Source organism: Podarcis filfolensis, assembly GCF_964270895.1.
Source record: "Podarcis filfolensis genome assembly, chromosome: 13".
Taxonomy (NCBI): Eukaryota; Metazoa; Chordata; class Lepidosauria; order Squamata; family Lacertidae; genus Podarcis; species Podarcis filfolensis.
Window position 1 is genome coordinate 18,978,676 of NC_139615.1, and position 12,563 is coordinate 18,991,238.

At 50.1% G+C, this 12,563-nt stretch overlaps 1 protein-coding gene across 5 annotated transcripts in view; it reads right to left on the bottom strand.

Moving 5' to 3' along the window:
- Positions 1-12,563, bottom strand: part of PLEKHA4 (pleckstrin homology domain containing A4) — a 55,791-nt gene that overhangs the window by 14,466 nt on the left and 28,762 nt on the right. For 4 of the 5 annotated variants that reach the window (XM_083580187.1, XM_083580185.1, XM_083580186.1 and 1 more), the window contains exons 3-10: positions 6,551-6,661; positions 5,728-5,800; positions 4,404-4,504; positions 3,639-3,754; positions 2,440-2,703; positions 1,700-2,261; positions 1,523-1,600; positions 610-711 (exon numbers count right to left, since the gene is read on the bottom strand). In XM_083580187.1, coding sequence (XP_083436313.1) covers positions 610-711; positions 1,523-1,600; positions 1,700-2,261; positions 2,440-2,703; positions 3,639-3,754; positions 4,404-4,504; positions 5,728-5,800; positions 6,551-6,661 — 1,407 coding nt within the window. The remainder of the gene's footprint in view (positions 1-609; positions 712-1,522; positions 1,601-1,699; positions 2,262-2,439; positions 2,704-3,638; positions 3,755-4,403; positions 4,505-5,727; positions 5,801-6,550; positions 6,662-12,563) is intronic. The other variant, XM_083580188.1, reaches the window with a different exon arrangement.

Genomic DNA, 12,563 nt, shown 5'->3' on the forward strand with positions numbered 1-12,563 from the left:
AAGGACTGGAGTAAATTTATACGATATTTGAAAGATCATTGTAAGCGATTGAACTCACTAGCAGGGTTGTCTGAAGAAATTTTCTCCCTTTTTATATCTACTTAAATTTTGAGGTATTTTGTAATGACTGTAATTAGAATTGGAAAATACATAAAGTGCTATGATATAAAGGTTAATCTCGAAAGCCATGAGGCGGGAGGGAAGGAAGTTGATAGGCTAGAAAGAGCTAGAGAGGCAAAGTGGATAATAATGATGTGATTATATATTGTTAAATGGAAAAATAATAAAAATTATATTTTTTTTAAAAAGGAAATTTAATATGCCCAAGACATTTATGCGTTTAGCATTAAGAGGGCGTATTTATCAGGGTAAGTTGCCCATGGCTTCAAGAGCAACTACTTCAAGGGCTGTTCAATCCAATGTTAAGCTAACGGGGGGGGGGGGATGGTGGAGCCCAATGTTAACCATGATAGATGGGAGGGCGATTTGGTATTAAAGAAGAGCTCAGAGAATGTGCTGCTGTCCTTTCCTGGCCAGCCTATTCTTTTTGCTAAGCCAACGTTTGATAAGTCCTAGACTCAAGGGAGGATCAAGCACGAAATCACATACCGTGGTTCCCAAGGACGTCCTTTTCCCAGGGGTGGGCCGGTTAGGCAGGGGGGGCAGGGGTGGTAGGTGGAGGTAGCTGGAGGAGGCAGAGTGGGGGGTGATCTGTAGGGAAAGGGAAGGCAAGTGTTAGGGAGAGTAGCCAGGGAAGCTCATGAGCAGGACTGTGTGGTATACAGTGGAACCTTGGGTTGTGGACGTAATCCGTGATGGAGGCACGTCCGCAACTCTCAGCATTCGCATCCTGAAGTGCCGTGTCTGCGCAGGTGCAATTTGGCGCTTCTGTGCATGCGTGAAGTGGCAAAACCCGGAAGTCACCCGTTCCGGGTTTCCCGCGGTCCGCAGCCCGAAAACATGTAACCTGAAGCAGCCCTAATATGATGTATGACTGTAATAATAATAGTAATAGCATTCATTCATTCATTCATTCATTCATTCATTCATTCATTCATTCCCTGCCCATGTGGCTGTTTTCCCCAGGCACTCTGGGCGGCTCCCAACTGAGTATTAAAAACACGATAAAACATCAAATATTAAAAACTTCCCTAAACAGGGTATGCCACAAATTGCATGGAAAGACTGCGCAATATAATACCGGCTGCACAATGCAGCTTTCTGGAAAAAAGGGAAAGAAAAAAATCTTTTCATTTTTTAAAGGAGGCAAGTTTGTAGCTCAACATTTGCATAATTTACGCAAGTTGCGGAATTGAGCTTTTCCTGCTGCAGAATTAAGACTCCTTTGGCTCAGGATTTCAGAAACGTTAAGTACAGGGTACACACAGCCCAGGTCACGAGCGGGGAAAGAGACATTCAAGCCAACAGACTCGTTTGTTTTCGTGTCACAGGGAGAGGAAGGCCAGGGAGAGGAGGACCATGGCGAACGGGAAAGATGGAGAATGCAGCCCCTGGTACTCACCAGTCGCCCATGTAGCCGAGACATGACCAGAGCACGGGACGTCCCAGCTGGCGGGGAGAGATAACCTCGGTCTGCAAACTGGCAGGAAAGGAAAGGTTAGCGCCCGGGTGGATCGAAGTCAAGATAAGCCCCAAACCCAGAGCTGCCCTGCCCACTGCTGCCGCAGCCTCTACCTACTCTGCTGGGCGGCAGCTGCCTTGCCAATGAGGGCGCCAGGCCTTCTTCGCCCGCGGGCCGGGCCCTGCTGTGGTGAGGGCTCCGGGCGTAACGCCTGCCATAGGGGTCTTCGGAGGAGGGGAACACGTCATACCGGTCAGCAGGTGTCAGGGTGCGCCCCCTGGTGGTGGGTGACAGCGTGGCGTAGGGGTTGTTGGGAGGACCCTCGCCAGGGGCAATGTCCACACGCCCCATGGGGGTGTTGGGGCGCCCGAGGCCCCTTGGGGAGGCCGCGGAGGACAGGTCCTCGCAGGAGATGGCCTGTGTGGCGGCAGCAGCAGCTCTCGGGGGCTTCCTGCGGGCACGAGGGGGCGACTGGCGGGCGTCGGGTATCTGAGGCGATTCGGCAGGGGTCAGGGGGAGGGAGTAGGAACGAGAGGAGCGGATGGAAAGCAAAGGGGAAGGCTGAGGGGTCCGGGATGGGGAGGAAGGTGTGGGGCTCTCGGAGGGGGACCGCGGCCGGGAGGAGAGCTTGTGGTGGATGACGGGCGAGGGGCTTCCGTGAGTCTGGGAAGACAGGGAGCTGCCAATGGAAACAGAGGGAAGAAAATAGGATGGCACAGAATCAAACAACAAACATAACAATCCAAGTCCCGCCCCAACAGCACCTGTGGGAGCCAATCATCCTTAGCTCCCCACGGCGCCCCCTGGTGGAAAACCGGTTCTTCCCTCCCTCCCTCCCTCTCCACCCACCAACTTACCTTAAATCTGGTTGTTCTTTCCTTATGTGGCTGTATCCGCCGTTGAGTGAGCTGCACAACGACGTCCTCCCGAGCCGCGGAGTCCCCTGCTGACTGTCCTGCACATGGAGACTGTCGGATGACGAGGCCTCTCCGTCGTGTGCCTCCGAGAGACGGGCGATCTCCAGGGATTCTGCACTTTTGGCGTAGTCGTTCTGCGTGAGCGTGACGTCCTCAAAGCTGGTGCATGTGGACGGGGACTGGCTTTGGAGACCCCTCCGGTTGCTGAGGCGGGGCAGAAGGGAAGATTTTTTAGACTGTATCAAAGCCCAGGTGCCTGGTTCCCCTGCGATGACCTTCCCCTTTGCCCGCAGAGAGTTTGAAATCAAGATTCCTCCCCCTCCAACCCCACCCAGCGTCCAACCTCACAGTGGTGGCCGTTGAGACTGGTAGGGCGGAATGCAGGGAGCCCAACAGTAGGTGGCGCCACAGAGTTAATGACAGGAAGGAAGGAAGGAAGATGTAGAGTGGCTGAGGGCAGGCTGAGATGGGTGGGGCCAGGCCTTGCTCCGCCCTAATGGACCAGCCTGCGCCGCAACCTAGCTGACTCTCCTTCAAAGCTCGTGGCTTAACCTCCCCATTTCGCCCATCTTGCTTCTGGGTATCCCATGAATCCAGACACCCCGCATTCCTAAGATTAGGGTGTCCACAGGCTAATTTCAAAACTAATCTCAAAGTGACGAGTCTGGGTGTCTGGCAACAACAACTTGTCCCTCTCTGGGCAGCCTGCTGGGTGGGGAGGCAGAGGACAATGGCAGGAGTGGCAGAAGGAGAGAGAAGGCGATGGTTGAAAGGAAGAAAGGTGAGCGGCACTGCCTACTTTTGGCACTGCCCTCCTCCCCACAGTGGGCGTCTGTCCCGGCTGCTGGATGTGGTCCTTGATCGGTGACGCCCCCTCCCCAAGGGACCACAACAGGAAGAAGAGTCTCCCATCCTAAGCAAACCGAATCTCTCTCCTAGAAAACTTTAAAAACATCTGCACCTTTAATCTTTCCACGATCCTGACCATAATGGAACTTGCTTCCCTTTCAAAAGTTCCTATTTCTCAGTCCCTCTTTTGATGGGTTCATGTCCCATCCCCAAACCAGAGAAACCCAGAGGCAAGGTTACAGCCAGCCGCGTAGGGCTGTGCGTAGAATACACTTGTCCCCAGCCCTTACTAGCTTCCATAGTCGCACTCGGCAGCGGCCGACTGGTTCATGGCACGGATCCAGCTATTCATGTCCAGCTGGGTGTCTGCGCTGAAATAATAGGTTCTCATGCCAGGATGTTCGGCCTGGAAGGTAAAAGAAGAAAAAGAAGGGTAATTGCAGTGGCCCAACGCATCCTCAAGGGGGCAGCAGGCACACGGAAATTCTGGTGGACAACAGCTGGAGAGCAGAGGCGAGGGTGGGCTTGAGGGCTTCTGGTGGGCTTTCTGCATGGCTGGCTAATGGAGGAGAGAATCTGTCGGCTTTGGTTCTCTCCATTTCTCATTTTTCCATTCATTTTTCCACATTTCCACATCAGTTTGCGATTTATTAGCTTCCTTTTTTAAATAAAGGCTTCATGAAAATTCTTCAGCAATTTTCTCCTAATATACGTATGTTTGTGTGCAATTTTGCCTCACGTACACATTTTTTTTGCAAAGCAGTTCCCCCTGATACAATGCCTTTTTGTATGCTGTTTTCATTTACGTGCACACTTTCCCCTAGTATATGCACACACACACTGTGTGCATTGCAAAATATGCAGAAATGCGGATTCCAAAGTGCGACTCTGTTCGGGTTCTCCTATTGCTTTGCACAGTGGGACTTAAGTTCACCTTCAAATGCAAACTGAGTTGAATCTCTCACCCATCACTCATGGCTGTCAACAGACCTTGGGTGACAGCAAAGTAACAGCCCTTGGAAGAAAACAAGCATCCGACTGTGGGGTGGACTGACCTTGAATATGAAGCGCCGGTTCTTCTTCTCCTTGGAGAACGCTGTCCGGATCTCATAGCTGGGGAGGAGGATGCTGCCCAAAACTTTCTCTTCGCGGCTGTCTGGAAAACAAACACACACACATTTCCAATCTATAATTCTAATAAGTCGCTTCAATGCACTTCTCCCTAAAGCCCAGATGGAAAGAACCCTGTGTGGCCCTTGAGATGTAGTTGGGACTCCAATTCCCATCAGCTCCAGCCCACCTGCCCAAGGGTCAGGGCTTATGCGAGTTGGATCCCTATAACGTCTGAAGAGCCGCAGGTTCTTCCCTCCAGCCCTGTGGGGCCCTCAAGATCTCTGGGGCCTGAACTAGCAATTCTAATCTGTCAAACCTGGCTAGCAGTCCACTCCACTGCCTAAGGTCCGGCTGGTAGGGAGAAGAGTCAAGGCCTTCTCTCTCAACCATAGGGCTTAAGTTGGGGGACAAAAGGGCTTGTCCACATCTGAGCACTATTTAGTTGTTTATCCACACCCACACACCCAATTTGAATTACACTGGAGTAGTCCACACCCACATGTATTTTAATTTCCATATGAGAAACAATTTCGGTCTTTCCTATTCATACCAGCAGGTGTTATCTTTTGTGTTTTTCCCTGCTTTCTAGTTTGTGGATTCTATCACCCCAGTTAAGTGCCAGCAGAGCATGACCACAGATAGCTGTGTCCTCATCTTGTTTTTGTTTTAATATCCCCCATCCAAGAAGTACACAAAAGCACAGAGCTAGGCAACTGTATAGCTGCTTGTGCAGTTTTCTGGCTTTGGGTAAATCTGATGGACCAAAAGAACACAACATCCGGTTTTGCGCAAATCTGAGGAATCAGAAGAAAAAGGGTATATATAAGGCTAAACTCCTCCACCAGAAAGAGTCAGGAGCAGAGTCGAAAATGAAATGAAAGCAACCAAATTCTCAGCACACCCTTTTCAGATCTGGATACAGAATATGTGGGCTTTTAGAATACATATAGAAATTCTTGTTGTAAACCACTTTGATGTATGTTTTGATGCAGCAGTATAAAAATATGCTTATAAGTAAGTAAAATGAATGAACAGCTGGAGGCCCATGAGCTTTCCACCCTAACCTACAGCATATTTTCCCAGCTCTGCTGTCAGACAGACCATAAGGAATGTTATAGGCTGAGAAAGCAACAGGAGGAAGGAGGCACACCCTCCGATGCTTGACCAGCCTACCTTGCCTGAGACTTGAAAAAAGCCCTCCCTCCAAAAGCATAATGACATCACTTCCGCCCACCTCTGGCAGAACCATGGGGAAATCCCAATTACCTCGGTAGTAGAAGAGGCAGTAATTAGAAAGGACGAACCAACGCCGTTTCCAGAGTTTAAGACCAGAGCTGTCCTGGAGGAGGAAAGGAAAGGAAAAGGGGAGATCAATGGTGCCCAGGGCATCAACTCCCAGGAGAACCCCTGATCATTCTGCTTGGTTACGTCAAACATATTGTTTTATCAGTGGGTACAGGATTGGTAGTAAAGCTGCTAACAGTCACACATGTGGCTTTCTGCCATAAATGGAGGGAAAACATTCTGCCCCTGCCTAGAGGACATGGGCTACTTCCAGAAGACCTCTCTATCAAAGATCCGTCCTGATTTCCTTGCAGGGAGATGACACGACGTTGGCTATTTATTGAGCTGCACCACCATCAACATTGATTTGGGGCAAGATCATGACAACTCTGGGCGAGATCTCAAAATCTCTGCAAGATCTTGATCTATTGCGGTGTTGGCAACGCTGACAGTGGTGGTGGGGAGCATGGTCTCATCTGTGGTGGCCCCTGCTGCTGCGACACTGGAGCTCTAACAGCTGCCCGAGAATGACAGATGCTGAGCGTATGATGCCACCAGCAGCCTCTGGCTTCCCTTGCTCTATTTGGGTCTTCCCATGCCAGCATTCAGCCACTCATCCTTCAGGCTAATGCATAGCCAACGTGATAACATCTGTATTATGTGAGTAACATCTCCCCTCATTCCTGACCAATGGCCACACTGGCTGGGGCAGATGGGAGGAGATGTGGCTGAAAACACCTGGAGGGAACCACGTTGGCTGCTTCTGAGCTAAGGAATCCCCTTCGTTTCGCATGCACTTTTTTACCTGTTTATAAAGCCATCCGCGCATGATGACAGGCGAGTTGGGGTCTCTCTTGATGGAGTTTGCCCTCTTCCCAAAAGCGTGAACCTTCCGGACAGGCCGGGCTGAGCGTGGCTGCGGAAGACAAAATGTTGAAATGCAATACTGGGTTGTTAATAGCATGCCATCAGTGTTGGTATTGGTCTGTCTCAAAACAATGGAGTGCGCCTCTGTGGGGTGATGTCAAACCGTGGCCTCACCTTACCTAACGGGGCGCAAGCCTGGGCAGCATGCATGGAGGTCCTGGGCTGCCCAGACAACAAGACTTCCCCCCTCTCCATCTCACTGATGTGGTCCAAAGGAAAGCAGAGCAATACGTTTGGTCCCAGCTTGGTTGCAGGAGTTGCTGGAAGGAGGCACACAAGGCGCCACCCAATTGTCTTAGGGACTCCAGATTTGTCTAGGCTTTACTCCTTAGCCTTCTCTTCTCCCAAAGATATCTCACAAGGCAGTTTTAGGACCAGAGTTTTCCTTCTCCTAGATGGGCTACCTTCCAAAGCTGAGGAGCCCCATCTGCCCCTCAGTTCCCTCTGCAGCACATGGAGAAACCGTCTTCTTGACTGTTGGACAGTCTCATCCGCTCAATCCGCTGGAGCCTGTCTTTGTATGCAGAAGTCCCCAACTCATCTAGGATTTAAGACCCATTGGCTACCCTCACCTGGTTTAGCTGGCCAATCAAAGCCCTTCACCATATGTGGCTGCTGTCACATGCTGACAACTTCTAGGAGCCACAGGTGAGAGGTGAATGCAAGCTGGGGAGCAAGGTGGACAAACTACCCTACAAACTGCAATCCCTTACCTAGGCAGTATATGCGTGGTCCCTGCTCCGAAGAAGCTTACAATCCAAAACTGGCAGTGGTCAAAAAGCAGGGGGAGGAGATAAGTAAGGAAAGAAATGGAAGAATGTGGGCTAATGCTATTTACAAGCCTGGTGAGAATCACTTTCCTGTATCACAAGTGTGGGGAACCTTCGGTCTGCCAGATGTTTTAAGACTACAACTTCCATAATCCCTGGCGACTGGCCACACTCTCTGGACTTGATGGGAGTTGTAGTCTGGCAACATCTGGGAGGCCAAAGGTCCTCCAGACCTGCTTTATCACCAAAGGCCCAATTTTAGGAACAAGTGGATACTGTTGCTCAAAAGCTCCAAATCAACTTCAGCTGCACAAATTGAATTTGCCAGTATTTGATTAAATCCCACCTGAAAAAAGCAACCGGTTTCCTATCAGATTTCTGTAAATAGGGTTATTGGGCAGGTTTCCCTGAGACAATACCTGAAGCTGACAAAAGAGTGGCCAATAGCCCTGAGATATGTTGTAATAGGGAACTAAGTACTTAGCCCCTTGTCTCCTGTTGCAGGAATGTTGTGGGAATGTAGATAGAAAGAAGCATCCCAGGCAGACTACTCCCACCCCCAGTCACCCATTGACTAAGGATGATGTAATCCAGGCGTTTATGTGAAGAGAAGTCCGCAGTTTCAGCTTGACTGGGAAAGCCACAAAAAGCTGAGTTTGGAGCTCTAAAAAGTGATCTCTGGTTGCTGGCTGCCTCCCTAGAGATCTGACGTAATGCTGCCTATCAGTGCAAGTGTTTGAAGCTGTGCCTGCCTCCACCTATGTAAATCAGTTCGAATGCAAATATTACACAATGCCAATAGGCCTCCCGTGACCTCCTTCCAAAGGAAACCAAACCTGAGTAAGCGCTGCAGCCCTAAAACTTCTTACCACAGGAAAGTGGCAAGTGAAAGGATGATAAGCCAAAGGAACTGGCACCAGTGGCGTAGCGTGGGTTGTCAGCACCCGGGGCAAGGCAAGTAATTTGCGCCCCTTAACCCGTGGATTTTAGCACTCGAGTGCGAGCGCGCCCCCCCCCCCAGATGTTGCGGCCGGTGCGGCCGGCCCCCCCTGCACCCCCCACGCTACGCCACTGGGGCTGGGGGCGAGCGAAGGAGCCAAAGACCCCCCCAAAGGCTCAGCAGGAATTTATTAAATTTATTATTTGCGGAGCCCCCGCGGGCCGAGGCAGCCGAAGCCCCCTCCCCTCGGGCGCCTCCCCGCCCCCTCCTCTCCTTGGGCTGTAGGTGGAGCCCGCGCTCCGAGGCGCTCCAGATCCGGGCTTGGCGAGCGCCTCTCCTCCTCCCGGCCGAGTCCGGGGGCTTCCAGCCGAGCTCCGTCCTCGCCCCCCCTCCCCCGCGGCTGAGACTTGCGCTGAGAGCCGGAGCCAGCGGCGCCCCCTTCCGACGGGAGACCCTCGCCCGCCCGCCGGCTTCCTCTCGGAGGGTTTTGGGGAGGGCAGGGCGCGTCGAGGCCCCTCGGAGCTCTCCTCCCTCCCAGTCGGCAGAAGCAGCCGCCGCCTGTGGCTGGGCCGAGGGGATGGCGCCGGCGTCGGCATCGGGGTGCGGAGGCTGCCGGTGCCCGGCCAGGCGAGCAGTGAGTGGAGCGCAGCCGCAGCAGCGGTGGGGGGGGGGCGCGCGCTAGGGCGCAAGGCTGGCGGCGGCGGTGGGGAGCCCGGCGGAGGAAGGAACTTGTCCCTTCCCTCTGGACTCGCGCCCCCCCCAGATGTTGCGCCCGGTGCGGCCGGCACCCCTGGCACCCCCCACGCTACGCCACTGACTGGCACTATTTATGAGTGTGACTTAGGAATTGGCAATTTTTGGGAGGGGTGCTGCTATTTGTCTACTACAGCAAAAGCAAAGAGCCTTGTAGCACCATCAATACAAACAGATTTGTTGTCATTGGCTGTCTACTTACTATACCTTCAAAGCACTTTTGAAACGCAGTCTTTCCCTCAAATAATTCTGGGCACTGTCACTTGTTAAGGGAACTCTAGCTCTGTGAAGGATAAACTGCAGTGTCCAGAATTATTTGAGGGAAAGAGTATGTTTCAAAAGTGCTTTAAAGGTATAGTGCTTTCAACAGTGCTGGACTAGAGCAGGCATAGGCAAACTCAGCCCTCCAGATGTTTTGGGACTGTGGGTTAAACCACAGAGCCTAGGACTTACTGATCAGAAGGTTGGCGGTTTGAATCCCCGCGACGGGGTGAGCTCCCGTTGCTCGGTCTCTGATCCTGCCCAACCTAGCAGTTCGAAAGCACGTCAAAGTGCAAGTAGATAAATAGGCACCGCTCTGGCGGGAAGGTAAACGGCATTTCCGTGTGCTGCTCTGGTTCGCCAGAAGCGGCTTAGTCATGCTGGCCACATGACCCAGAAGCTGTATGCCGGCTCCCTCGGCCAGTAAAGCGAGATGAGCGCCGCAACCCCAGAGTCGGCCACGACTGGACCTAATGGTCAGGGGTCCCTTTACCTTTACCTTTACCTTTTATGCCTGGACTAGAGCCTATTTCAGTATGAAAAAAATGTAGGATGTGCTATCTCTCCTTTCTTCCCTCTTATATCCCTTAAAACAGCTTCAAACATAGTTACACTGCAAAATCTACGCAGCAAGCACTTGTAAACATCCATTTGCCTCATTGCCAGTAGTGAGTATCCCCACTGAATGTATGTTACATAAAATAGGGAAAGGTAAAGGACCCCTGACAGTTAAGTCCAGTCGCGGACGACTCTGGGGTTGCAGCGCTCATCTCGCTTTACTGGCTGAGGGAGCCAACGTTTATCCACAGACAGTTTTTCTGGGTCATGTGGCTAGCGTGACTAAGCCACTTCTGGCGAAACCAGAGCAGCGCATGGAAACGCCATTTACCTTCCCACCGGAGCGGTACCTATTTATCTACCTGCACTTTTTGGTGTGCTTTTGAACTGCTAGGTTGGCAGGAGCAGGGACCGAGCAACGGGAGCTCACCCTGTCGCAGGGATTCGAACTGCTGACCTTCCGATTGGCAAGCCCTAGACTCAGTGGTTTAGACCACAGCGCCACCCACGTCTCTGTTACATAAAATATTTTATACATAAACAGATCAAGAGAATATTCCCAATACATCGTGGCAGAGTGCATATGGCCTCAGACAATCTATTGTTTAAGAGCAAGGTAAACATTGCCTCTTTCTACATATGCTTATGTCTTGTGCCAGTAGCCAATTAGCTACCAAGCTAGATTCAAGGTTTCAATGCTGGTATTTAGAAGCCTCATATGATTCTGGATCGGGGCGTCCGAGAAGCTCTCTCTTTCTCCCCACACACATCCTATTCCAATCACTTAGATCTGCTGATGATGCCCAACACCCCTGTGGCAAGGCGTGCTGAGACTTGAGCCTGCGCTTTCAACACTGTGGCACCAGACTTCAGGAATTCGCTTCCCCTTAGGAGTGAAGCAAGCTCCAACATTGTTTTTGACATTTGTTGAAAACTTTTCTTGTCTTCCAAGCCTTCCAAGATTGGTCTGCCTTATTCCTGCAGTTTTTAATCCTTGTTGGGGTTTTTTTAAAAAATGTTTTCATACAGTTCTGGGATCTGTATTGTTCTATAATTCTCTCTCTGTACAGCACTTGGGGATTCTTTGAATGTACAGTGGCTTTTAAATTTTGATATAATTAAGTTGAATAAAAATGCCTCGTGTTCCTCGAATGTGTAATATGTTATCACTGTAATAATGGAAATATCCCAAATCCCTATGAAACCATTCTGATGTTGGTGAAACAAGCTGCTTCCCATGGTATAAGCAGTGGACATCTGAGCTGCTGCTCACAACTCATTCAAATTACCGTATTTTTTGCTCTATAAGACTCACTTTTTCCCTCCTAAAAAGTAAGGGGAAATGTGTGTGCGTCTTATGGAGCGAATGCAGGTTGCACAGCTATCACAGAAGCCAGAACAGCAAGAGGGGTTGCTGCTTTCACTGCGCAGCGATCCCTCTTGCTGTTCTGGCTTCTGAGATTCAGAATTTTTTTTTTCTTGTTTTCCTCCTCCAAAAACTAGGTGCGTCTTGTGGTATGGTGCGTCTTATAGAGCGAAAAATACGGTAATTTAATTACCATCTCCCAAGCAAGTCTTCTCAACCCTAACCATATATTGATTTATGGTTTTAGTAAAAGTTCATGGTGAATTTCAGGTATCCTGCTTCTAATTGCAGGTTATGAGTTTGTTCCTGGTTCTCATGTTAGTGTTTTAAAGCCCTACATGACTCAGGACCCAAATACCTGAAAGACTGCCTACAAACACCCTCAGGTATTAGGATTGGCAGTGGGGGTACTTTTTGTTGCTCCATCACCCTCAGAAGCTGGGGGAAATAGCCCAGGAGAGGGGATTCTCTATGGCAATCCCTAAACTGTGAAACTTCTGCCCCACAGAGGTGTGTCTGACAAGGGCCAAATTTAGGTGTGATGTGGCCCTTTATATGTCCAGCTGTCCTTTGTCAACAACAAACTGTCACTGTTTTTTGTGTTGAATATATGCTATATGGTAATTTATGGACCTAATAGGTATCTAAAGCCATTTGCACATAACAAAATATGTATTTTATCAAAGTAATTGTTGAACTGAAATACAATTAAGAAGAAGTATATTGATAGTGAAATACAATTAAGAAGTAGTATATTTTGGAGGGGGCCCCAAGAGAGTGGGGCCCTAAGCTATAGCTTGTTTAGCTTATACGTAAATCCGGCACTGTCTGGCATCTTCACCATATAAAGGTTTGTACTCTTTACCCAGGCGTTTGACACCTGGGATTTTTAGGACTCGACTTATTTCTGTGATTGTAAGTTGTTTTAAACTGTTTTAAACATTATGTTTTAATTGTTGTAACCTGTCCTGGGACTTTAGGGTGAAGGCAGAGCAAAGAAAGAAAGAAAGAAAGAAAGAAAGAAAGAAAGAAAGAAAGAAAGAGAGAGAGAGAGAGAGAGAGAGAGAGAGAGAGACTTTGTAAACCGAGAGAATGATTATCCCCTCCTCCCTTTCTTTCAGGTCACAAATGTGCCACAAATGACTGAGGGCTCATCCACACTTGTCCCGAGCCTAGAAAGCACACTCTGAGATGTTTTCCCATGGAAAACAGCACTCTGCAGGAGAACCAGACTGCCCCATTT